The sequence below is a fragment of the Mobula hypostoma genome, chromosome 8 (assembly GCF_963921235.1).
Source record: "Mobula hypostoma chromosome 8, sMobHyp1.1, whole genome shotgun sequence".
Taxonomy (NCBI): domain Eukaryota; kingdom Metazoa; phylum Chordata; class Chondrichthyes; order Myliobatiformes; family Myliobatidae; genus Mobula; species Mobula hypostoma.
In genome coordinates, this window is record NC_086104.1 from 48912557 (window position 1) to 48936902 (window position 24346).

General features: G+C 38.9%; 1 protein-coding gene across 12 annotated transcripts in view; it reads right to left on the reverse strand.

Annotated features, from left to right (window-relative positions):
- Positions 1-23109, reverse strand: part of flvcr1 (FLVCR choline and heme transporter 1) — a 40986-nt gene extending 17877 nt beyond the window's left edge. For all 12 annotated transcript variants that reach the window (XR_010018919.1, XR_010018928.1, XR_010018926.1 and 9 more), the window contains exons 1-6: positions 22284-23109; positions 14064-14208; positions 10582-10719; positions 9456-9523; positions 7327-7430; positions 3124-3234 (exon numbers count right to left, since the gene is read on the reverse strand). Coding sequence is in view for 2 of the 12 variants with exons in the window: in XM_063055806.1 (XP_062911876.1) it covers positions 3124-3234; positions 7327-7430; positions 9456-9523; positions 10582-10719; positions 14064-14208; positions 22284-22925 (1208 nt within the window). In the remaining 10 variants the exon portion in view is untranslated. The remainder of the gene's footprint in view (positions 1-3123; positions 3235-7326; positions 7431-9455; positions 9524-10581; positions 10720-14063; positions 14209-22283) is intronic.
- Positions 23110-24346: the final 1237 nt, after the last annotated feature.

Here is a 24346-nt window from a genome sequence, read left to right on the forward strand (position 1 = left end):
CAGCAATGGAAAAGGGTAAAGCAGAACAATATTCTAATCTTGCATATTGATTGCACAATAAACATTTCCTAGTTTACATTCTCATTTTATTCTCAACTGCTAAGGGACTTAGTACATTTATGTTTTAAACTTAACTGGTTATTCTACACCCAATGCCAGAATAATTGAAATATTAAGTTTTAGCAGGGGTATTGATAAAAATGCAAGATAATCAGAGCCATGCCCATTCATTTACAAAAGCACAATTATTCCATCACAATCTGTAGAACCACTACTGACGACTGCCCCGCAGAAAGGCCTTCAACAGCTAAAGCAACATGGAGCACATTATGCCCTACATGGTTCTACTCTTTGCCAAGGTGAAAATTTAACTCACTAGATGGATGTAACTTAATGCCTACATTACTGATTTTCCAATATGAAAACAGAAAGCATTGAACTACTCAGGGCAGGCTGCATTTGTGGGAAGAGAAATTGAGCTCAAGTTTCATCTCAAAGAACCATATTCAAATGTCGTGTTTCTCTTTCCAAAGATGAGTATTGACCTGTTGAGTACTTCCAATTTTTTTCTTATTTCCAACCTCTGAAGTTTTCTTGATTTTCACTGACTTCTATGGAACTTTTTGGTGATGCAACAAAAAGCAGTTAATCACATGTTTACAATTCCAACTTCCACTAAATACACACAGGACAGCTTAAGTTCAAGTAGAAAGCAGATGCTGGCTTCACTGAAGAGTTCCAAAAAAAAAGGTTTTTTTTTGAAAATAGAAAAACTGCATTCATACAAAATATTATACATAGAACATGCTTGTGTTCCTACAGAATTTGACAAAACAGCAAGAGGTGACATGGGTTGTTTTAGGAGAATGGAACAAATCAAAAGGGGCTTACAAAGTAAAATCAAATGCCTGACCCTCTCCAATTTTGATGTGTGTTTCCAGAAAATCATCTTTTTCTCTTATGCAGTTTATAGTCATGAAGGTCAAACTATTATTCAGCATGTGTTCACCATTACAAATGGGCATCATATGAAGAAAGATGTTGGAAAATTGATAGTCAAGTTCATAATTCAACAGTATAGATAACTAAATAGTACATACGACATGTCAGACATGACAGATTAGAAAATGTTAGAGCTCAGAAAAATAAGTAAAACAAATCTAGTCAATCTAGTTCATTGAAATATTGAGTAAAGATACTAAATTTTGACTTAGGAGAAAATAAAACAAAATATATCACTACATCCCAAAGTAGAAGGATGGAGATAACAATTAAACCAGCATATTTAGTTGCAAAATACAGAGTGGTACTGGATAAGTGAAATAAGACTTGTTGCAAAACATCTAATGTGCATAGTATTATAATTTGTATTTTACATTTCAGAAATGGAAAGGAAGAATTTTCCAACAGGTTAAAAGGATCAACGATGAAACAGAACATCTTTATTTCTTATTGTTGGGTCCCAGTAGATTAATCAGTAACTCTTACAGACAGCTGTAAAGTTATCTACTGCAGTACAGGCAGTTCATAGTGTGCACTATGGACACAACGCATTACATTTGGTTTGCTCTCCTCTGAATGAGAAGATCAAACCTCAACAGGTCAAAGCTGGGATGGGAATTTAGTTATTCCACTCACCCCTGAGAATTATTTTCTCGGCCTCGAACAAAAGGTGATGACCACCTCTTCCCAAGCTTTTGTTAATAGTGCTCTTGAACCAGCTGTTGGAGGTGTACAGTTGACTTCCCTCCCTTTCTCTGGGGAAATCTCTCCCCTAGACTAACTGGTTGAGATCAAGAACTCACCATACAAGGAATCGCGCGGTGAACCCATGTCCATTACTCTGTGGCGCAACATGTTAGTTCACCACTGGGCCACCTACAAACATTTTAAAAAACATTATGTCCCTAACACGTATTAAAGAACAATAAAAAGCGGATACATTGTCACAATAAACTTGATAATGATCCCATTACATATCAGCAAAGGGCTCAAGGGGAAGCTCATTCCCATAAAGATTTAATGGTTGAATTTGATGACATGTTGATTAATTTGAATATAGTAAACTAAATCACTGAACTGTTAATAATATTCTTGGAATATTTATCATTCTGGCATTTTTGTTTAAAAAAAGGGGGGGGGGACACATGTTTTACATAAACCAAGATGTTTTCTGAACTCAAAGGTTGTCACTCCTTACGAGTGCTAAAGCAGAGGCAGCAGCCATTAAAGTGACAGCTCAAAGAACTTAGCCAGTACCTTCCAACTCTAACACTGGATCACAATAATTAATCAGTACTATTTTTAATTATCAATAGATGCCCTGATTACAGTTTCTACAAAAGATTCTAATCATTATCTTGTGTTACACTTAAACAGCAGGCTTACAGTGAAATCATTCTGTCCCCATGACATGTTTGGCTCTTAGAAAATATCATCAACTGGAAAAACCAAAAGCTCAAAACTGCAACACAAGTCACAACTGTCAGAATTTGGTTACTTAATAATATTATAGACAAGCCAGAGGCACCAGACTCCCCTGATGGCTCAGCAAGTTTACCTAGACTAGCTTACAGGCTATGCAGCTCTGCATTCAGTTAGCAACTCTTAGCCAATGCATGGTTACAGAATGGATCTTACTCCATTGACAAGAGGTGAAAAGGGCAGTTCCCAATTCTGATTGCTATCCTGAAACCCTTACAGCAGATGTACACGAGCACCAGGTCACAACAGGTAGGTCTCAAAGCGTGGCCCTTTGAAGAAGAATATACCCTGTTGTTATTCAACAAGTTTACACATTATCAAAATTAGTCTAAAATTGTACCCTAGTTCAGAGACATTACAAAAAGATAAGTATGAAAGTTGCCAAGGATAAAAACGACACCACTGGAATATTTCTAAATTGACTGCAACCTAATAGCTATCACATTTATATCTGATTGTTTTATTATGTTGATTTGATATGAATAGTTTTAATATATCACTTTGAAAATCACTGACAACTATTATTTTCAATGTTGTAGCATATCCAACAATAGTTGCAGCTCTCAAACACATTTTATCCCAAACACACAGAACAGCATTTCTTAACATACTTTATTCAAAGACATAATAGCCTCTTACCCCAAGACTCCAGCCGTCACAAACACTACTTCGATATGGCCAAGACTTATGGTAAAGGTGAAAACAAGCATTCCAATAAATGAAATAATGTAGACTGCAAGGGTGGTCTTCCTGTAAGAGGAAAAATATGAGGTAGAACTCAACATTTAAATCAGATTTTGGCAAACTAACAATAAAGCTTGTTTTGTAAGAAAACTCCTCTTATGAAATTTAGTTTTCCAAATTTGAGGTTTCCCTCTTCATCTTTCAGGGGGATTGTTAAAGAACCCTTTTACAAAAAGCCTATAATGGCATAGGTATTCTGCGACCAACAGAACCAAAATATGATTACTTTAAATTATGAAAACTAAAGATCAATAGGCAGAGGAATGACACTGAAAGAATCAGGCAAATTCGATGCGAAATAGAGGAGCAGGTTCTCAAAGTAATCCCAAATGTTCTTTCTCAACTTTAAGCAGTCAGTGGGGATGCTACATTTCTCCAAGGAAACTCAAAACAATGAATCTTTTCCAGTCTGTGTGATAATTCTTTTTCATGTCAGAGCCCCAAATAAAATGTGTTTTAGGGTTTGATGTTAAACAGGGTTCAAAACATTTGCTAACAATTGTCTGACTTTAATGCGCTAAGGTGCTTAATCATTATTGGAATTAATGAAAGGGAAATATACAAATGAAGGACATAATCTTAAATATTAACACTGCTTTAGATAGTGATGTATGGAACTTCTCAAAAGACAAAGGCTGCAATTGGAGGTGTTGTGGATAGTGTGGAGGGCTGTCAGAGGTTACAGTGTGACATTGATAGGATGCAAAACTGGGCTGAGAAGTGGCAGATGGAGTTCAACACAGACAAGTGTGAAGTGGTTCATTTTGGTAGGTCAAGTATGATGGTAAGACTCTTGGCAGTGTGAAGGATCAGAGGGATCTTGCGGTCCGAGTCCAAAGGACGCTCAAAGCAGATGCACAGGTTGACTCTGTGGTTAAGAAAGCATATGGTGTATCGGCCTTCATCAATCATGGAATTGAATTTAGGAACCCAGAGGTAATGTTGCAGCTATATAGGACCCTGGTCACACCTCACTTGGAGTACTGTGCTCAGTTCTGGTCGCCTCACTACAGGAAGGATGTGGAAACTAGAGAAAGGGTGCAGAGGAGATTTACAAGGATTGGGGAGCATGCCTTATGAGAATAGGTTGAGTGAACTTGGCCTTTTCTCCTTGGAGCGACGAAGGATGAGAGGTGACCTGATAGAGGTGTACAAGATGATGAGAGGCAGTGATCGTGCGGATAGTCAGAGGCTTTTTCCCAGGGCTGAAATGGTTGCCACAAGAGAACAGAGGTTTAAGGTGCTTGGGAGTAGGTACAGAGGAGATGTCAGGGGAAGTTTTTTTTTTACTCAAAGAATGGTGAGTGCGTGGAATGGGCTGCTGGCAACAGTGGTGGAGGTGGATTCGATAGGGTCTTTAAAGACACTTTTGGATAGGTACATGGAGCTTAGAAAAATAGAGGGCTACGGGTAAGCCTAGTAATTTCTAAGTTAGGGACATGTTCAGCACAACTTTGTGGGCCGAAGAGCCTGTATTGTGCTGTAGGTTTTCTATGTTTCTATGCCTAGTCTATTTAAATGTTTCCAAGACACATTGATTTTTGTCAGCAACATGTTTTCAAGACATCTCAATGACAAGTTGGTTAATAGTTTGGAGGTGTAACAGCTGTGAATTAATTGTAGGACAAACTGATAAGCCCAGGCCTGTTCTAGCACAGGTAGCGCGACTGACAAAAAGATTAAAACATTTTTGTTACTGATAACATTAATGGGAGGTGAATTGCACAAATATGTTCAAGCTGCTGCTTGCTTATAAAGAGTACAGCTGAAGTTCATAATTCACAATTCAATAGTTTCATATTTAATTATGTTGATTTAAATTTGAAATGCCATCCCAACCTTTAAATGTTAATTTGATTCACACCCTCAACAGAGAATGTTACATGGTAATATGACAAACTCTCCAGTGGACTAATTAAGTTTCAAGGGCGAGCAGGAAACAGTTTGTGTAGAGCTTGGGAAACATCACGAGGTGAGCTAGACACTGCACCCTTGGTTTCCAAACTAGAGTGCAAATTCTTTATTGTACTGCTTCAGAAAGTGCTAGATACTTCTGGGCCTCAAAGTTTACCAAGGTATAGGATAACTGAGTTGAACATGCTTACTACATACTTAATAAATTACATCCAGCCTGCCTTACAATTCAGGCACAGATATTACTACAATAAAATAATATTAAGTATTTGGACCAAAATGTGAACAGGTTCCATCCACTACATAATGTACTGGGTGGGCACAGGAGTACATTCAGCCAGAGACTCATTCCTCCAAGATGCAGCACAGAGCGTCATAGGAAGTCATTCCTGCCTGTGGCCATCAAACTTTACAACTCCTCCCTTGGAGGATCAGACACCCTGTGCCGATAGGCTGGTCCTGGACTTATTTCATAATTTACATATTACTGTTTAACTATTTATGGTTCTATTACTATTTATTATTTATGGTGCAACTGTAACAAAAACCAATTTCCCCCTTGGATCAATAAAGTATGACTATGTGCCATGTCATATAACGTAGGCAATTATGGTCTTTATACTGGAAGTCCAGAAAATTTATACTTTCATACTCAGCACCTTTTAATTAAGAGATTCCAGTTTAGCTTCCATTCCCATTTTTATAAATAAAGTGGATTCTGGTAAATTGGGCCAGCCCTTTATTTGGGACAACTCTTGAACAACTGCCAAATCGAGAAAAGAGCTGAAAAGATCTTTCTGTTTATTTGGAAACTATGCCACCTAATAAGTGCAGGAGTCAGTTGCGGAACAGTTTTAACTAGCTTCAGCTGTGTGCACTTGCTATTGTTTGTATTCAAAAAACAGTGCTTTTTGTTGCTGTTAATTGGTGAGATAAGCAACAAGACAATTTGGAACTGTTACACTCACCGCAGTTTTGAGCACTCAGGCCTGGAGGTGCCAGAAATGGCTGGGAGTGAAAGTGAAATTATTTCACTACTTCAACAAGTTAAGAATTACAAAGGTATCTACAATCACTGAAGTTACAATGAAAGCGTGAATTTGGAGGATGCAATCATCCAAAATAACGTATGAAGGTAGCCATTATCTGCACTAGATGTCTACACTGATTTTTTGCCCCCCATTTACAGTCAAATCAAAAGAACACAGACGAATTCCTTCGTCAATAACTATTAGGTAGTAATAGAATTTTATAGTATTGTAGTGGTATTGGTAGTGCTCTAATTTGTTCTGTACTTTATTTAAATTTATTCAGTTAAGTGGTAGTTTGTCTTTCCTTAACCTCTCAATGACTTCCATGAAACCAGCTGATTCAGGGAGCCACTGAATTGGGCTAAAATGTACTGGTCCAGACATGTCCCTATTAACTGTAATCCACTGTACATAGTTGATTTCCTTAGAATGAGAGAGTACTTTGTTATAAAATTCATTAATAAGCTAATAAAATTCAGATAAATTGATTTAAGCCAAGAACAATTCTGTAGATTGAGCTTCATAAGAATACCAATAAACTTCCATCACACTTCCCAAAGGGAAAGAAAATTTACAAAAACACATTCCCCAGTTAGCTGGATGAACTACAAATACCTGTTTTGCTATGGAAAAAATCTGGAATTGGACACAAAACACAAAAATTTACAGTTCTTTTCACACAATCTGAAAATACTCAGCAAATCCTTTTACCCAATATTTAATAAAAGGATGGTGAGAAAACAAAATGAAAGGAAATTTAAGAGAAATAAACTTGCTTTAAACCTTGCTGTCTGGATTGAACAAAAATGTAAAAGGAATAATTCCATAGTTTATACGTACATTCACTGCCTCAGAAGCAAATTTAAAACACGTGACAACAACTGTCTGCTGAATCATTTTAACAATTGCTCATTAATTACTGTCAATATTCTGAGATGAATAAAATCAGTAGGACACTCTTCAAATTGGCATCAAAATGCCCAGAATATATAACTGAAAAGAAATAGGGGAGGCATAGTCACTTCTGTTAAATGGAGACATTATGTTAATTGAAGATTCGAAAATCCAATAACAATGCTTAAAAAATCCTCAGCCTACTTAAATAACATAATTTGGGTTCTTTATTCATGCTACAGTGGAATGACATACTTACTTGTATGCCTTTGTGCGGTCCACCCAGAAACCAGAGATGATGGAACCTACCATTCCTGCTACCACTAAAGTTAATCCAATTCTACCAGCATTCAATTCTTGTCCCTTGCAAAAAAAAAGAGACATTATAATGTGTATTTCACATAATAATTACACATGAACGGCAAATTGCATTAATGGCTTCCAGTGAATAACATCAGATGACTAAGTGATTAACTTCATGCCTTCCACTGATGACATAGCTAGGCAAGGTGAGAAGGTCCTGAACAGACTTTAGGGAGATTCCTGGAGAGAGAAAGCTGAGAAACAGGACCTCCAGGGTAGTAACCTCTGGATTGCTGCATGTACCACATGCCAGTGAGGTTAAGAATAGGATGATTTGGCAGGTGAATGCAAGGGCTGAGGAACTGGTGCAGGGGGCAGGGGGAAGGGGTTTAGATTTATGGATCATTGGGATCTCTTCTGGGCAAGGTGTGAGCTGTAGAAAAAGGGTGGGTTATATCTGAACTCGAGGGGGTCCAATATCCTTGTGGGCAGGTTGGCTAAAGTCGTTTGGGTAGGTTTGAACAAACTTGGCTAGGGGATAGGAACCGGAGTGATAATGCAGAAGATGAAGTAGTTGGTTTACAAAAAGAGGCAACATGAAAGGCAGACAAAATTGAAAAGGATGAATACAGGATGTTGGAATGCACACAGTATGCAGAACAAGGTCGATAAACTTGTAGCAGTTATTGATTGTCATGCATGATGTTGTAGGCAACACTGAATCATGGCAGAAAGATTATAGCCAGGAGCTTAACGTCCAAGGATACACATTGGTTCAGAAGGTAGGTAGGCAGAGTGTTGGTAAAAAAAAATATATCAAATCATTAGAAAAGGGTGTCATATGGTCAGAGATGTTGAATCGTTATAGGTAGAGCCAAGAAATTGTAAGGGTAAAAAGACTCACAAGCAATAGTAAGGATGTGGTCTACAAATTATAATGGGAGATAGAAAATTCTTGCCAAAAGGGCAAAGTTACAAGTTATGGAGGATTTCAATCTGCAGATGGATTGGGAAAATCAAGTTGGCCCTGAATACCAAGAGGGGGATTTTCTAGAATGCTTATAAGGCAGATTTTTAGAGCAGCCTGTGGTTGAGCCACTAGGGGATCATTTCAAGAGGACTAAAAATAGTTGAGACTTTATGAGCACAGGTGAGGCCTCACTTGGAATACTGTCAGCAGTTTTAGGCCCCTTTTCTTAGAAGGGATGTGCTGGAAATGGAGAGGATTCAAAGGAGGTTCATGAAAATTATTCCAGGATTGAATAGCTTGTCATATGAAGAGCATTTGATGGCTCTGGGCCTGTATTCACTGGAATTTAGAAGAATGAGGGGTGACCGAATTGAAACCTTGATAAGAGTGGATGCAGAGAGGATGTTTCCTGCGGTGGAAGTGTGTAAGACCAGAGGACACAGCCTCAGAATAGATGGGCATCCTTTTAAACAGAGATGAGGAGAAATTTCTTTAGCCAGGGAATGGCAAATCTGTGGAATTCGTTATCACTGGCAGCTGTGGACGCCAAGTCTTTATGTGTATTTAAGGCAGAGGTTGACAGGGTTCCTGATTGGTCAGGACATGAATGGATATGGGGGAGCAGAAGAGAACGCAGGGATTGGGGCAGAGAGGAAAAATGGATCAGCCATGATGCAATGGTGGAGCAGACGATGGGCCAAATGGCCTAATTCTACTCCTGTATCTCATTGACTCTTAAGTGATTAACTTCATGCGTTCTACAAAATACCAATGAATTTATAAAAAAGTGCACTGTTTATGATCTGATATCTATACAAATCACACTATAATAAAAAAAATAGGGATGGAGAATTAACAAGGTAACAGTGACTATGGAACTGCAACACTACCTCTAACTTTTAATCGAAGTAACAGAAATATATCAGCAGATAGAAATAGTACAAGAAGGGAAGGCAAATAGGTTACTCAATTAATTTATCTGGCATCAATATCAGATTCCATTAGTAATCTGGGCATCATTTCAATGATGATCCACACAGTTCCTTAATTCACTTAGGGAATTTGCTAAATTCTATTTTAAAATCTCATTTCAAAAAATATAAAGGTTTACTTACCTCATAGTGAGCAATGATCATTTGATTTAATAGTGTTCCTACTGAATAATATGACCCTGTCAGAATACCTACAAAATATTACAAATACAAGCATTACTGTCTAAGGTTTACAATTCATAAAACTATACATTTTGTTAAATTCCTAATTTTCTTGCTCACTTACTTTATCTGGATTGTCAGAAAGATTTGAAAACCTTAACTTCAGCATTCCAGCTAATTTAAAGCTATAGTTCATCAGAGTCTAAATTAAATCTTAACAAGTATTCCCAGCTGTGAAACATGTTGTGTAGGCGCTAGCCTGTCTTTCATGGTATTGTGAAATTGCAAACAGACAATCCATTGACTAAAGCATATCAAACAGCAATTGATTCAAAAGTAAGTAATCCAAAATCCTTCCGCAGGACTGGAGAAAAAAAAGCTGAGTAGATTTAAAAGGTGGGGGAAGGGAGAGAGAAACACAAGGTGATGGGTGAAACCCGCAGCGGGAGGGATGAAGCAAAGAGCTGGGAAGTTGAATTGTGAAAGAAACACTAGGCCATAGAAGAAAGAAAAGGTGACAGGAGCACAGAAGGAGGCGATGGGCAGGCAAGGAGATAAGGTGAGAGGGAGGAAAAAAGGACAGGAAATGGTGAAGTGGAGGGCATTACCACAAGTTCATGCCATCAGGTTGGAAGCTACCCAAACGGAGTACAGTGAAGTTGTTTCTCCAAAACCCGTGTGTGTGGCCTCATCACAACAGTGGAGGAAGCCATGGACAGACATATCGGAATGGGAAGTGGAATTAAAATGAGTGGCCACTGGGAGATCCTGCTTTTTCCGCCAGAAAAACTTTGCTTGGATACTTTTATAAATGCTTTTATGTACAGCTTTGGTTGCACCACAGTGTTCAGGTGAATCTCTCGCAATTGAAGCCCTGCAATTTATACATCTTTATACAAGTGATCTTCAACAAATGAAAGACCTGGACGAGCAAAACTAGAATAATGCTGGAATCTTCACTTTCCTAACAATTATGAAAATCAGTCACCTCTGAGAACAAATCAATATAAAAATTACTATTTGTTACTCATTAAACCAAACTAAACATTTGAGTGTTAAAATTACAAAATAAAACAGAAATTCTTACCATAACTTAATAGCAGTAGCACAAATGGAACACTCTTAAACAAATTTACAATCGATTGTCTGTAGGAATAATCATTAGGGCTGTCCAAAAGCACAGCTTGGGACTGGCTTGGAGGAAGTGGAGGCTTGTCTTTAAATACTAAGTAGAGAAAAGAAGATACCAAACTAAGCAAGTTAAATTTCAGTTTACATAGAATTAAAAATGGACTGCAAAGTCCAGCTTAGATTTAAGCAATAGTCTCACAAGAATGTAAAATACAGACCAAATTCTCATAAGCAACTTCATGTCTTAATATTTCACAAAATTTACTACAGATTGAAATTTTACCTGTCATTTCTAGACACTTTAAGAAACCTGTTACAATTAGTACTTACTCTACCCACAAATCAACAAAAGTTTCTGAAACCATAAGCTGTATCTTATTGGCAAGTCAGGCAGTTTAATTATGAATAGTTTCTTAACTTCTGTGAAGCAAGCAGAAACAAAGCTAACAGATCAAGTTTAACCATATTCTACGCATGTGTAACTCATTGTAGACAGTCAGGCATGGAAGAATATAGAACAGGAGTATAGGATGAGAAGATTAAACAATGAGGATAAGCTAAGAAATGAGATGGAGACTGCAAGGTTTAATAATAGAAAATTATAAATAAAATATTGAAATTGAAAGGGCTTTCCTAGGGTCAAGAACTGAATATTCAGAGACTATTAATAACACTGAAGACAACCGTGTGAGGAATGACAGATTCCTTGAAAGCACCTTGAAGAATAAGGATCTTAAACAATGCTCTGGAGGACAGTGTGCCTCAACCAGGTTTGTCAAAAATGGGGGAAGAGTGGAGAAAATGGCATGAGAATAGATACTTGTCTTATACAAGATGCAATGCCTGACAATGATTTTACTTGCAAATGCTGGAGAACAGTGTGGAAAGAACAGGTGCTGTTTTCTCCCGGTAGGGATTGGTTTTCAGCTCCAAGTGCTCCTGCCACGTTTTGTCACCCTGCAACCTTATCCTTCAATCTCTTTGAATTATGGAGCACAGCATGTGTGTACATCTCTCTCTCCAGCAGACCTCATCAGGATTCCAGTATTTCTACTATCTATATACTACTAAAACTCTCATGCTCTGTTTGTGACCTCCAATTAGCACAAACGGTGCATTACAGCAGCACTTTTTTTTTGCTAAGTCGACTTAAAGTGTGCGAACTTACAGAATGCAGGCAAAGTTCAGGGTTATATATTCATATAAAATTGCTCACTTGCCAAAATCAACAGCCCCACTTTCACCCGAGAGCTGAAGTCAGCCATGATGGAAACCGCGACGCGACACCACAACGCATGCGCACGGCCAGCCTCAGAAGCGACTCACGACGCTCACAGCAGCGACACCAACCGGAGCAAAAGGGCAGGGCAGCTCTATTTCGAGCAGTCACTTTCTGCTAATCACCATCAGCATGTGCAAGATTGAGACAGATCAAACTGAGACCCATCAATAAGAAGTAATTAAATCTTATTGTAATGACGTATTTCGAGACACCCATCAAACCCTTTACTGCAGTCAAAGAACAGCGGTGACTATATATCACGTCCATTTAGGAGAGCGCCAACCATATCATCAAGAATAATCAGCATCTTGGAGGCTTTGGTGTTACTACTTCGTATCTTCTATCCAGCATTTGGGTAAAAAAAAAATATGGTCAACCTAATCATGCCGCGTGGAAAGGGAAGGGGTACATTATGGTCAAGAGATGACGCCAAGCGATGTCGGGAAGCGGCAAGGAGAGGGGAGAACAAGAATCCAATGAGGCCAGGGCCGCTCGACTCCAGGATCAAAGAGTCAAGACAAAAAAGATGAGAGAAGAAGACAGAGGAGGAGAGGCATGCACATCTCCAAAATGACAACAACTGGCATAGGAGGAGGAGAGACGGGGGATGAAAGGGCTGCATGTCTCCAGAATGACAAAAACAGGCACAGGAGGAAGAGAGAGGAAGGGACAAAGGAGCAGAGAAATGCACATCTCCAAGATCAGAGATAAAGAATAAACAGAAGAGATGAAGAGACGGCAGATGAAAGGACTGCACATCTCCAGAATGACAACAAGAGGCACGTGGCAGATTAACTAGAAATTATACCATCAAAAGTGTTCTTCGTTAAATGAGGAGGAGCTATATTTGCCTTGCTATGCATCGTTCTTCTTTAATAAACCGAGGTTTTCTTCTTCAATTTCCAAAGCAAAGCGATACCAATAGCATCCAGGAAAATTTAGCGTTCATTCTGGTCACATCAGACTGCACTACCCTTCTCTCAAAGGGTGCCTCAATGGGTCACCCCGTTGTCTAGTTCCTTAATATTTCTTAATTGTACACATGATTTTTTTTTATGTTCTATCGCTGAGCAGCAGTGAACCATCTGTTTGGTCTATCAGAGTTCTCTTTGAGAACTAGTTGACTTGATCAGCATTTCTGATCTGACTATTGTTCATGACTGCACTTAATAGAGAAAAAAAATTCTTCCCTAGGTCTTTCTTTTTGGCATCTCCTGCTCCAACTTAATGACATTCATTTAAAGGAAAAAAATCATAACCACAGAATGCCAATGTCAGGAAGAGACAGCAGTTTAGGGTGAATTCAGGTTATTGGATTTCAAAACTGCTGCATTTGCACAATTAGTGGTCTTTTGAATTTATTCTTACAAGTCTATTTGGAGATTAAAACAAACATTTTCATTTTTACTTGGACTACAGATACTTACAGCAGCAGGTATCAAAGGGGCTAAAATGCCTCAGCGTGACCTCAATTTTTCTAATTCTTTTATCTGGAATTTACTTCTCCCATTCATATGCTCTTTCCATGTGATAACAGGAGTCAAAAATTAAATGGACTAAGTTTAAGATCAAAACAACAAAATGCTTTAACGGTGCAAATGACTTGAGGGTTCAATTCCAAATACTAATTCTTATGTTCTGATAATATTAATGTTTGGGGTCTGTCACAAAATGCAAGGCTTTTTTTTATATAGTTATTCTACTCTACACAAAGAATTAATTATACTCTCCATAATAATCTATTTCTCCATTTCATTCAGAAATAAAGATGACATTCTGAGCATACATTTTGCATCAGTTCACATAATTAACTCATTTTGTTAAATATATATTAATATGTTCTGCGCTATTTTATAAACAGTGTCATGTGGGAAAACCCTGTTTTACAGGTCTAGAGCTGGATCTACATTCAAGAACTTTTGCAGTAATGTTGATACCTAATGAATGATGCCCAAATTGGACCTGGATAGTTTATTGATTATAATAGCCTCCCTTTGCATGACCTGAGTACAACAATGAATTGGAGAGATCATTAATACAAATAGTATCTATCCTGTCTTTTAGTTTTAACTACTCCACAAAGTAAAGTTGCAGAGTGCTTTTGCTGTGTATAAACTATATAATCTACCACTTGAAGTAGAACTAAATGAGCTTACCTGCTACAACCAGGATGAACAACCCAGTGGCTACGGCAGCTGTTCCATAAAATAATATACTTATGTTGCTTGCCATCAGATCAAGATCATCTGGAGTATTAGGCACCAAAATTGGAGGCAAAAGAAAACCTAAAGCCACACCAAGCTGTGAAACAAAGGAACAAATCAAAACATCTGTGAAAAATAGTGTTTACAACTATTTAAATTTAAAATATCCATCTATAATACTCATAAGCATCAGAATTCAAACCCTAGCATTTAATTTTACTTGCAGTGATTTGAACAAACTGATAAAATGATATTTTTAATGAGCTACAGCTGAAATTGCAATGGAAAAATAAAAGGGGAATTTCACTCCCCATTTTCACCCAGATACATCTCTAATCTGAGCACAATTTAGATTTTAAACATTGCAGAGTTCTAGCTGTGCAGCTCAATCCTTCAGATATATCCAACAAATTCTCTGCCTCCAATAGAGGAAACAAAGGATATTTGGGATTTGAGATCTTAGAAAATGAAGGGGTAAAGATCAGAAATATAGCAGGAAGGACCGTGAAGGGATTCAAATACTGGAATGAAAAATTTTAAAACCAAAAGTATCTTCAAAGCAGAAGCCAGCATAGCCACAAAATAAATGGATGGTGAGCAAGGTTTGGTGTAACTTACGTTGTGGACAGATTTTGATGTTCTCACGTTTATGTAGAGTAGAAAAGACTAACTAGCAAGGACAGCAATTGAATATTACATCATCAGGTAACAATAGGACAGCTGAGTGTTTTAAATCAACAGATATGTTGACACAGGCTTTGTTCTGAAGGCAGCATGTAATTTAACAGACATCCACAAAAATGTTAAATGACAACTAAAATAACATTAAAAACTTAACCAATAAAAATCTGATTTTCAAATGTTAATCTGGGCAATATCAGGAGATGGAAAAAAGGCAGTTTTAGTAAGAGTAATTCTGCGGATTAAAATTTAGAAGTATCAAAAATTACAAAGGGTAAAATGTCTTGGCATGTCTCAATAATTCCCTGGAATAGAAATGATAAAGGATACAAGGTGGAGACTGAAGGTAAAAGCTTGAGTTCTCCATATTTTGTTGTACAGAAAATCTATTCTCATTTGTTTAACCAAACAGCATACTCAATCTGAAATGGTGGAGTATCCTAGAAGGCATTTGAGGTGAAGCCAAGAAGTCATGACCAGCATGTGGAATCCATTTGCACAATTAGAGAATGATAACAAAGCCAGCCACTTGATGAAGTTTGTGCTAATCTCTGCAACTGCAATGCAGCCAGTCCTATGCTTCTATCCTCTTCCCATAGACCAGCAATTACTTTCTTCATATCACTAAAACTGGTATGTAATCAAATAGGACAAAGAAATAACACCGGGGAACTGTAGAGAAGTGAAACGACATCAGCGCTTTACTTTTTGTGATTTAACCAATTTAAACCAAGCTGGAAAACAAAGACTAGATGTGGGAGAAAATTGAGAAACTGGATTTGTCAAGTTGAAGTCAAGAAAAGTGAAGAGGATAGCTTAACATAATCAAGATGGCAAAGAATGCCACGTGTAACTTTGTAAAAGGTAGCTTCAGTACTGTGGTAGGTCATAAACCAGTGTAGTGACTCAAACCGCAAATGAGGGAAAAGGCATGAATGACGATACAAGGTGCTCAAAGGTTTTGATAAGAAAGGGACTGAGTAACTTCCCTTTCAACACCAACTTCGTCTGAAAGGAGATAACAAGGAAATATATGCCTGCCCTCGAGTAATGTATTGAACTTGTGTTCCAAACAAGACACCTTCCTTTACTTGTAGCATAGACAAGTTGGGCCAAAGGGTCTGTTTTTGTGCTATATAACTCGTTAACTCTGCTTTATCAACAAGATGATTGGAATGCTTTTTCTCTCTTCTTCCATCATTCACCTATTCTATGTTCTGACCTTACAGTACAAAACTACTTCACTTGCTGTAAACAACAGGAATTCTGCAGATGCTGGAAATTCAAGCAACACACATAAAAGTTGCTGGTTCACCAGCAACTTTTATGTGTGTCACTTGCTGTAAGACATTTCTTCTAAAGGGAAATGGGTTACTCCAGGTGAGGCAGCAGTCAGTGGGTACAGAAACAGTTAATGATTCAGGTCAGTGATCCTTCACAAGAAATAACAGAAAAATGAAAAGTGTGTTTTAAATGATAAAGGGGAGGATAAAAGAACAAGCCTGTGATAAAATGGAGATCCAGATTGTCCAAGGGCTGAAACACCAGCAACATCTGTGGAGGGAGTAAAACTGAGTGAAGCTGGACAATCTCCTATATGAACTGGTCATTTCTGACTCAAATGGGAAAGGTTGATTATCCAAAAAGTTGAATTCAAGATCAGCTGCAGGAGTGCAACATGCCATGACCAGATGACCTCAAGCTCTTGCTGGTCACCTTTACAACAAAGCAGGAGGCCAAAGACAGAGCATGATAGAAAATAAGTGCAACAGGGAGCTAGAAGCTCAGGGTCATCCTTGAAGACTGAACTGAAGTGAAGTGAACCACTGCTTCATTTGGCAATATTTTAATCCCTTGATGGGGCATCTCTCAAGTTCTAAAAGAACAACATGATATGAGGAGGGTGGTTTGTGGAGATGTAAGAGCAAACCAAATATATGTAGAGAACAATTCCATCAAAATGCAGAAAGATGAGGTGTGAAAGATATGTTCAAAGGCAAAATTGCCCCCCCCAAAGCAAAAATACGTGTTTTTTTATTTTTCCAGTTCCAGTGGAAGATCAATGACCCAAAATGTTAACTATACTTCTCTAGTGGCCTCTTCAGTACTGATTTCACCCCCCCAGACTTACAGCATCTGTAGTTCATTAGATTTTCATCCACCACAAGTACAATCAGAATATACTTACAATCATTCTTCCAATATTCTTCCATTATTCACTATTCTATGTATTTCAATTTCAGATATTCTGATGATGCTCCTTTCAAAACCTGTGTTTCAAGCATTTTCACCTGATGTGATTGACAGCCTTCAGCCACACTTATTCTACTTCTCAGTCATTGCTTTCTTTGAGAAAGATGTCTGAGCTTCCATTTTCTTCACTTTCCACACTCATCAAATTTCATATTCAGTACCATTTATCATTAGGACTGCCACAACTGCTCCACTTGGGATGAGGTACAAATGTAAAATTATGGCATCCTCAAGGAAAAACAAGGTGAAGAAAAGTCAACATTTTAATATTTTGCATCAATTACAGGGCAGTAAAATGGGATGAAAAGGCACCATGGTCTATCCCAAACACAAGAGATTCTGCACATGCTTGAAATCATGAGCAACACACACAAAACGCTGGAGGAACTCGGCAAGTCAGGCAGCATCTACGGCAAAGAGTAAACAGTTGAAGATTTGACTGAGACCTTTCATCACGACTGAAAGCAAAGGGGGAAACTGCCAGAAAATGAAGGGGAAGAGGAATGAGGACAAACTAAAAGGTTATTGGTGAAGCCAGGTGGAGGGGAGGTTGTGTGTGTGTGTATGGTTTGAAGTAAACAAGCTTGGAGGTGATCAGTGGAAAAGGCAAAGGACTGGAGAAGAAAGAATCTGATAGAAGAGAGTGGACCATGGCAGGTAAGGAAAAGGTAAGAAGCCAGAGTGGGAAATTGAAGGAGGAGGATATTGAAAAGAGGAAAGCAATGTTCATGTCATCAGGTATATGAGGTATAGCTCCAACAGCGTGGCCTCATCATGGCAGATGAAAAGGGCATGGACTGACATATCAGAACAGGAATGGGGATCAGAATTAAAATGGTTAGCCACTATAATTACCCCTCTCACTGATAACAATAATGTTCTGGATAGCAATGTTACCAGGACAAGAGCACTGAGATGACAACATGACTGCTATTTCTACAAGGAACCCTAACCATACCAATGCTGAAAAATATATTTAAATCCACAGAAAGGCATGACAGCTCTCAGTGATACAGTCCAATAATTTTTTGTGTATAGTTCCTTAACAGTTATCTATCCCAAGGCACCTCAGGAAATTGCAAGGAAATAAGAAATAAATGTCTGGTCAGTTGTAAGGTTTATTAAGTATCCCAGCAGCAAAGTTGACAGGAAGAGTTATTTCAGGAGAGATCTCAAATGTTACAGTCATCGAACCAAACGCAAGTAGTAAATAGATTTTGGGATGATTGACATTCAATAAACTCAGAGGACTAAAGGAATAAGGAGGGGCAAAAAAAGGTGGGATTTGAAAAATGGAAATAAATCACCTGCAGCCACTAAGAGCTAGGGAGCAAATGCAAGTAAGAGTGATGAATGAAAGTAAATTTATGGTAACCAGGAGACAAGTTCAGGAAGAGAGCAGATAAACCAAGCAGATCTAGAGTTGAGAGCTGTTACAGACAAGGAGATAATCTCCTTTTGCTACATATCAAGCAGGAGATCTACCTGGTAAAAATCCTTTTAATGTCACAGAACAAACAACTGTGAGAAGTGGAATATGTAATGAAATGGTCCACCAAAGTACCCCAACATAAACATTGGCTATTTTGCTGAGATACCAAGAAACATCTAATAGAACCAAACATATCATTAAGTACCTCAGCAAGCCACTTATGACAAATCTCTTCAAGGAAGCAACCCACAGACTCTTGGTTAAGGGTCACACAATATCCTTAAGAAAAAGCAATTGAAAAGCCAATACTGATGAACAACTTTCATGGGAGAAAACAATGAGCAGCAGTTTAGGGGAGTCCCAACCTAAAGAAATCCTGCACCCTAAAACCTGGAGTCACCTCCAACACAAATTTCCAAAACTGTAACACCTTCAATATTCATTTGATATAGCAATAACTAACAATAAGGCTCTCTCATCTGAATGGTGCAAACAGTACAAGAAAATGTAGAAATAGCCCCAACTAGCCCAAAAGAAAGTTATTGAAAATATTTAATGTTGTATTGGTTGCATTCATGCAAAAATGATTTCATCCAAATGAAGATGATCAAATAATCCCATGTTCAAACAAAGTGAAAGACAGCCTAAAATTCTACTTTCTGTGCCAAATCAGTGAACCTCAACCCAAGTGGCAGCTACAGGTGCCAAAGAATTAATTATATGGGTAGCAGAAATTATTTTGTCACCCCTATCTAAAAATCCATACTGAATGTGAAAACCTTAACTAGCAAGACTATGCCTGTTGGGACAAGTCCTCCAGATTTTAAGTTGTCAAATGCCCACCAGTTTACTAATCAGAACTCTAGATGCATAAATGAACATTTTCAGGGCTCCATGTGTTGCCTAGTGCCTTATGTTGTATTTGTGAACAAATATTGTTCAACAGATGCAGTATCCTTATCAAATATTTTAATATATAAACCATATCCTGAGATGAACACAAAGAACAGCTCTCAGACTAAATAGACTTGCTTTTACAGTACTTTCAGCCAACTTTCCTGAGCATGTGCCATTATCTTGTAATTGCTAGCTTGTTGCTTCAGCTCTCAGCTGTAACTAACATTCTTTCTTGTCGGTACCCAGAATGGGTTGGGTGATTGTGGCATTATCAGGCATAATCGTTTACCATTCCCAGTAGGCTTCTTACCTCACTTGGGCTGCATGGAGCAATGACATCCAAGTATGTCAATAAAGTACACTGGGTAGCGATTTGGAATGCTGCTGAAGAAATTCCATTATTACGCCATTCATAATGTCCACATTATAGAAAAATATACCTGGATTCAGCAGCCGATTCAATGTTATTCTGCGATGAGGTCAAGTTTCAAAAGAAGTTGGCTCCAAACTTCAGTCATTAGCTGCAAGACGTATTATTCAACCAGAATTCCCTGCCACCGAGCGAAAGACCTTAAAATATTATAGGCACTCTTGTTGAGTAAGTCTGTACTTACTCCAGTGTCTATCACTTCTTGCACAAGGACACTCAACATAGCTACTTGGCTTACCAATTGTTTGGTTAGGTTACATGATGAGATTGTTCACCTGTCACCTATGCTGAATATGGACAGCTTATCGTCCTCTGGCGGTATTACTTGGTATACTTTCTTCCAAGGATTTGAGTTGCAGTCCTTCATGACGTAGCACCATCCCGCAAAATGACTGTTTACTGAACAATCCGCAGAGTTTACCTCTGGCGAGACATGATTCTCATCATCCTCCTTGTAGCATCGTTGGTGCAAGAATCATTTGAAGATTCTATTTTGCTCCATGGAATTATGTGTTCTGCTAGTCATGGTATACGTTGCTAAGCTGATATAAGAGCTATCACAATTCTGTGTTTGTTCTATGCCCGAGGTTTGCAAATCAGAAGTTTCCAATGTTCCATCTATGCCCAGTATTATGGATAGTGTCACATTTGTAAATTCTCACAACGCTGCTAATTGCTTGAAGCTGAAGCTACATATTTGATTGAAGCTATGTGTTTAGTGCCTCATTGGATTTTTCTAGCTGGGCTAAATCATTCTATGATCTTCAGTAAAAGAATTTTTCAGATGCATCATAGTAGCTTGCCTCACCTGTTATTGATACTTTAACATTAAAAACATAATGGCACATCTTTTTAAAGTTTTGTCTATTGTGTTTGAAGTGATTTCAAAACTCAAAATGTCTGAATCCACTTTCTCCTTCAGTGCGAGAGAATTGATCAACTTCTGTATGAAACTGATGAAAAATGGTAGAACTCCTTGTTGACGATTCCTTGAGAATTTTTTAAAGCATTTTTAAAGTTCAGTAGCACAGCACAGAAATTTTCTGGAATTTTCCTTTTTTTAAAAAATATTTTATTTGTCAGATTTTAAGAGAAAATAGAAGACATGTTAAAGCATACAAACAGCAACAAAAATGACTGCTTGAAGTGTACATCAAATACCTCAGTAATAATGACCCCCTTAAGCAAAACAAAAGGGAAAACTGGGGGGGGGGTGAAAATGAAAAGATCAGAATAAACTAATTCTGAATGCATCTATGATTAATAGTAACAGAGGGCATTCATGGGCACAGGAACTGCCACAGCCCTAACAGAAAGGGGAAGGGGTTTTGCAAATCTACTCATCAACCCTTTAAAATTATATACATCAAATCATGCCATACTTAAACAGGTACTAGGAAGAAATCGAACAAGAAGTCAAAAGGCAAGATCTATAAAAAAAATGTAAAAAGGAAGAACGAAGGTCATATCTAAAGCTCAACAATGAATCCTCACAAACCAAACTAACTAACAATGGAGACCAGAATTTCAGTGGTTAATGGTGGAAAGCATTGACAAATTTAGCTGTGATTTATCAGTTCTTTCGTGACCTTCATACCCGAGGGCTAGGACAGGGATGCTGGCTTATCTTCTAGTGAAGGTGAAGAAGACTCCATTAAAGAGTCTCATCTTGCGCCAAAATTGATAGCGTTAGGTGATCGCATTCCCAAAAAAGTTAATAATGGACCGAGATATCAGTTATACCAGGTGGATAATTAGGATACCGACGTCCTTAGCAAAAAGACGTTCATCTTTGCAATCACCTCTGATCGAAGCATGATACATACATCTCTCAGAACCTAGAATGAAATGAAGTAGTGCATGCATACGATTAATATACTTATGCCCAACTCGAAGGGCCAGAAAATTTAACTTGGACGTCGAGGTTGGGGCAAAGAATGCAAATAGACAGAAGTAAAAATAAAATCAATCTTAGGAAAGTGTTGAAGAGTCTATAATCTTTCAAGATTTTTATTTCTCTCCTATAAGGTGAGGGGGCAGGGGAAATCGCCATGCGGGGATTTCAAGAGCGGGTGGTCCAAGAGAACAGCAATCAAATATCGTTCTTCCTTCTAATTTACAGGCGGACGTAACGCAACGGTGGAAGTGAGAGACGCCTTCTGGAATATTCGGAGAACCGACAAGTCACGGGGGAGGCCGGGTGTGGAGGTGGAAGGAAACAGGCACCCAATAGCTGCCGATGTGAGCCCAGCTCAGAGAACACCCGGGAGAAGGCGGCGCTGCGGAAGGGAGGGAGGGAGGGAATGGTAGCGGGGAGGTGGATGAGCGAAGTGAGGGCTCACCCATCTCACTGTGGCAACAGCGCCGCCCGCCCGCCAACCAGCCCAGACACCCCCTTGTCGTCTAATTGCAGCGGGAACTTGCGCCCCTCCTCCCCCCGCGGCGACTCGGAGAAACGCCAGGCGCTTATGCCCCTTACCTGATTGCCCAGGACGGCGGTGGCGCACGCCGTAGACACCTCTCGGGGCCCGAACCATACGGAGGCCACCCGAGAGGGCAGCCCGAGGATAAAAATCTGAGCGATGGAACAGACCGTCTGGGCGAACATGGTCACCCCAAACAGGTCTCGCCTTACGCTTGCGATTTTAATCCACGCTCCGATGCAGTTGAGACCGGAACCCAGCAGCGCCACGATCCTCAAGCCTTTTTTGTCGAGCAGCCAGGCGGCGGGGAAGATGAGAGGGACGTAGACGAGCATGTAGACTATCGACAACCAGTCGATCTGCTCGTAGGAGGCCTGGTAGAAAGTGCTGAAGATGTTGGAGATGATGCTGTACTGGATCCATTGGAAGGCGTTGACCATGGAGTACAGGCTGAACACGGTCAGGATCAGGAACCTGGTCCAGTAAACCCGGCACTCGATCGGCTTCACATCGCCAGTCAGCATGGCCTCTCTCTCTTCCGGAGACCGCGCACCTTTCTCTGCGCTTCCTTCGCACTCCGCCGCCTCGATATGCCCATTCATACCATTATCTATCACAATTTTGCTGCAAGCGGCGGATGCCTCCTTTGTCGCAGGACATCCTGTTCCTTCGACGTCCATTGTCACCTTTTGTTTCATTCTCAGTGTTATTTCGACGTTAAATAAGATATATACCTGTTTTATTACCTATAAAAGCGGATTATATATCTGCTTGACAATTAAAATCCTCTGTGTGTGTGTGTGATCTGTGTAAAATGTACAATAAATTTCTCATTTACATTCACACTTACTGACGCTTCCTAAGTGAATGAGACGAAGACGAGGCGGGGATATAGCGGTTTTAATCAAGCGCTGACGTCGACTTTCGGAGGGCGGGGCGGAGCGGTGATTGGCAGCGGCTTTGGGCGAATTGAACAGGCGGCTAGGCTGCAGCAAGAATTGACGCGTTTTCTAACCAATCAGCCGCCAAAGTAGGGGGTGCGCACGCAGAGAGTGAGAAACCATTAGCGAATCAAGCAACTTTGAAGTGTGTTGAGCGAATCAAAGTCGCCGGCCAACGTCATGCAGACGCGATTGACATATGATTTAGCGAATCAGATATGCAGATTCAAAGCGATTAAGACGAAATGATTGACATTCAATCTGTCCAATGGGTTGTTAGTAAACGGACCGGCGAGGGGAAAACGGACTAGATTGCAAATATTAACAAATAAACAGCATAAATCTGTTTGGTGACAAGGACTATAATTTTTTTTTTAACCTTTGATGTTAATTTGCTTTGAAAATTTGCAATACCGATTTGAGCTCGTGCCTCGGCTTTGAGAAAGCTAATTACAAAATCTGCTGATATGACATCATCGTTCTTTTGGTGAAGGGGGAAAAGTTAAGTGTAACTTATTTTATTCACGAGTAATCGTTGCAGTTTCATTCAGAATTACCTTTAGCTGTTGCTGTTGCTTTCAAATTAAAATACACAACATAAAGCTTCTGCGAGATCATCCACTTACGACTCATTTTTTAAATGGTTGTTTTAAAAACGAGCATGTGCCTATCCCATGCGACCGTACCGTGACCCAAAATGGCAAAGCAACTAATATTCACGATATTTTGAAAAAATACATCATAGAATAGATTTTATTTGTTTGAAATTAAGCATAAAGGGTTAATTTGGGGAAAAACATTTTCCCTGAAGTTCTTTGTGCAATTCAAATAACCATGGAGCTGAGAATGATAAGATGGAATCATCACATTTTCTGCCATCTCTGCAGCGATAATTTTTGGATGAATCAGCCATTCTCAATTCATATTGATTTTCTTATTGTTCTGCCTTAAACAAAATTAGCACAAGACCGCTTAACCAAAAATCCATCATCAGTTCTACAATATGTCATTTTCAAGGTCTGTTCATGATATATTAATTGTCACATTTACTGTAGATAACAGGGAAGAAGTTGCAAAGGAATATACCTAGATTAGGTAGGTACTGAACGTGTGTGGTAACTGTAATTTATTGTTGAGGAAGAACAAGATCATCTACTTTGCTCTGGAAAAAAAGCTAT